The sequence below is a fragment of the Sinocyclocheilus anshuiensis genome, unplaced genomic scaffold, assembly GCF_001515605.1.
Source record: "Sinocyclocheilus anshuiensis isolate Anshui unplaced genomic scaffold, SAMN03320099.WGS_v1.1 scaffold185, whole genome shotgun sequence".
NCBI lineage: Eukaryota > Metazoa > Chordata > Actinopteri > Cypriniformes > Cyprinidae > Sinocyclocheilus > Sinocyclocheilus anshuiensis.
This window is the reverse complement of record NW_015539887.1, coordinates 1826349-1828530: the sequence shown is the minus strand read 5'-3', so window position 1 is coordinate 1828530 and position 2182 is coordinate 1826349. Positions and strand designations below refer to the sequence as shown.

Here is a 2182-nt window from a genome sequence, read left to right as displayed (position 1 = left end):
TACACCAAATACACCAAATAATGTTCTTTTTAGCAGCATCATATGACCCCTTTAACTTGTGGGAACGTGATAATTTTGTCGAGGTAACAACATCCTTATGTTGTGGCCTCGAGATGCTATGTTGAGGGAACGACATCCATTTCTCGTGGCCACGACTTCTTATGTTGAGGGAACGACATATTTTTTTCGTGGCCACAAGTTTAATGCGTAAACAAACCTGCGTGACCATAGCAACCTGGGATTATCAGAGATGGATTCATTAATATTTTCTTTTGAATTAAGAAATTATTATATTATTTATTATAGAAATTACTATATTATTAATTTATTATATTAACCATAGGCCTTAGCTACCGGACTGTATTATGTGTGATAGTCAGCATTCAAATAAAGTTTATCATGAATAAATGTTACATAAAGTGCATAATATAAAATATAAAACAATTTTTATCCATCCTACAATCTTGTAAGTCCATTAACTGATTGTATTATTATTAGCCTATTATTATTGGTTATATTTTTATATTCGTTTATATAAATTTTTTCCCTTCATTTTGATCTCTTTACTTAACGTTCTGAATACTTTTGTAAATAATATCCTACTGTAAATGCTCAACATGACAATAAAGCTTTGATTTTGCTGACTGGAATTTTTTCTGGAATGCAGTTTAAATGTAACATATATTTCATTTTATTTAGGCTAATTAATAGACAATAATTATAAATACTATAGAGTTTCGTTGAGGAATTAATCATTCACATAGTTTCATTTGTAAATGACAACACAGCACGCTCATTTATCATCACACATGGGCATAAATACAATCATAAAGTCAAAACTCTATTAGCATAATTGTCAGGCATTTATTTGCAAAATATATGATAGGCTAGCAAATGCTAGTATAATTATACAAAACGTTAACTAGGTAAAGCGATACACAAATTGAAAGGGGAAATAAGCATGTATAACAATAAATATAAAAATATAGCCCTAATAAGTTAATGTAATAATAATAATAATATACAAATATTAAATTAAATGTTTAATGTTAATAAAAATGTTTTATCCATTTTTGATAATCCCGGGTTGCTATGGTCACACAGGTTTGTTTACGCATTAAACGAGAAATGGATGTCATTCCCTCAACATAGGATCTCGAGGCCACGAAATAAGGATGTCGTTACCTCGACAAAATGATCTCGTGGTCACGACATAATATCATGTTCCCACGAGTTAATATACATACTATTGGTCTGCACCTTGTGTCAGGTGCAGTTTTAGATGTAGACGCAAGTATGCAAGGAAAATGTCTTACATTTTATTTCAATAGTCCACTTTAGACATTCTGCCAACTAAAAGTAACTTTGCAACTACATATCAACATATAACATATACATATAAGTCTCATTAATATGCAACTACATGTTAACTACATCTCAGTAGATTATTAGTGTATTGTTAGGTTAGGGTTATTAGAAAACATAATTAGAATGTTTTTCGGAGGACCAAAAATAAAATAAAATAAAATAAAATAAAATAAAATAAAATAAAATAAAATAAAATACATTTCATGGTGGATAATAAATACTTGGCAGAGATAAATGTTTACTATGACCCCGTGGTGCATGTCAGACCCTCTGTGTTGCACTCACTCACAGAATTTGACTTGTGTATGAGTTGTTCTCACCTGAGTCACTGTCACTGACGTGTTTCTCCTCTCGTTCTTCTCTCTCCAGAGTGCTGCTGGCTGAGGAGATGCTGGAGGCAGAGCAGTTATCTTTCTCATTCAGTTCCTCATTTTGCCTCTCTTTCTCACTCAGGACGGCACTCTCTTCTACATCCCTCTCTAACATCTGCTCTCTCACACACTCCTCTGTACCCATTTCATTAGTCTCTTCCTCAAAGTTTCCTTCTGCTTCTTCTTTCTTTTCCTCTTTCATTCCACTCACTACCAGTTCTTCACACTCTTCGGCTTCAGCTTCCTCTGCTTTCTCCTCTGTCTCAGGTCTCTCCGGCTCAGAGTTTGTTGGAGACAGAGAGAGCGTGATGTCTGATGGTTCCACAGGTCTCTGTTCCTCTGGTTTGGAGGGTGAGACCAGCGCAGACACTGAGGCCGAGGGAGGCTCTGAGGAAGGCCACGCAACTGCTGCCTGCACGGGATGGCTTGTTTCAGACTCAGTT

The 2182-nt window shown here is 34.8% G+C and overlaps 1 protein-coding gene across 1 annotated transcript in view; it reads right to left on the bottom strand.

The window, feature by feature from the left end:
- The window catches only part of fhod3b (formin homology 2 domain containing 3b), a 207723-nt gene that overhangs the window by 26939 nt on the left and 178602 nt on the right, over positions 1-2182 (bottom strand). Inside the window, exon 18 of the mRNA XM_016482239.1 lies at positions 1689-2182. Within this exon, the coding sequence (XP_016337725.1) occupies positions 1689-2182 (494 nt within the window). The remainder of the gene's footprint in view (positions 1-1688) is intronic.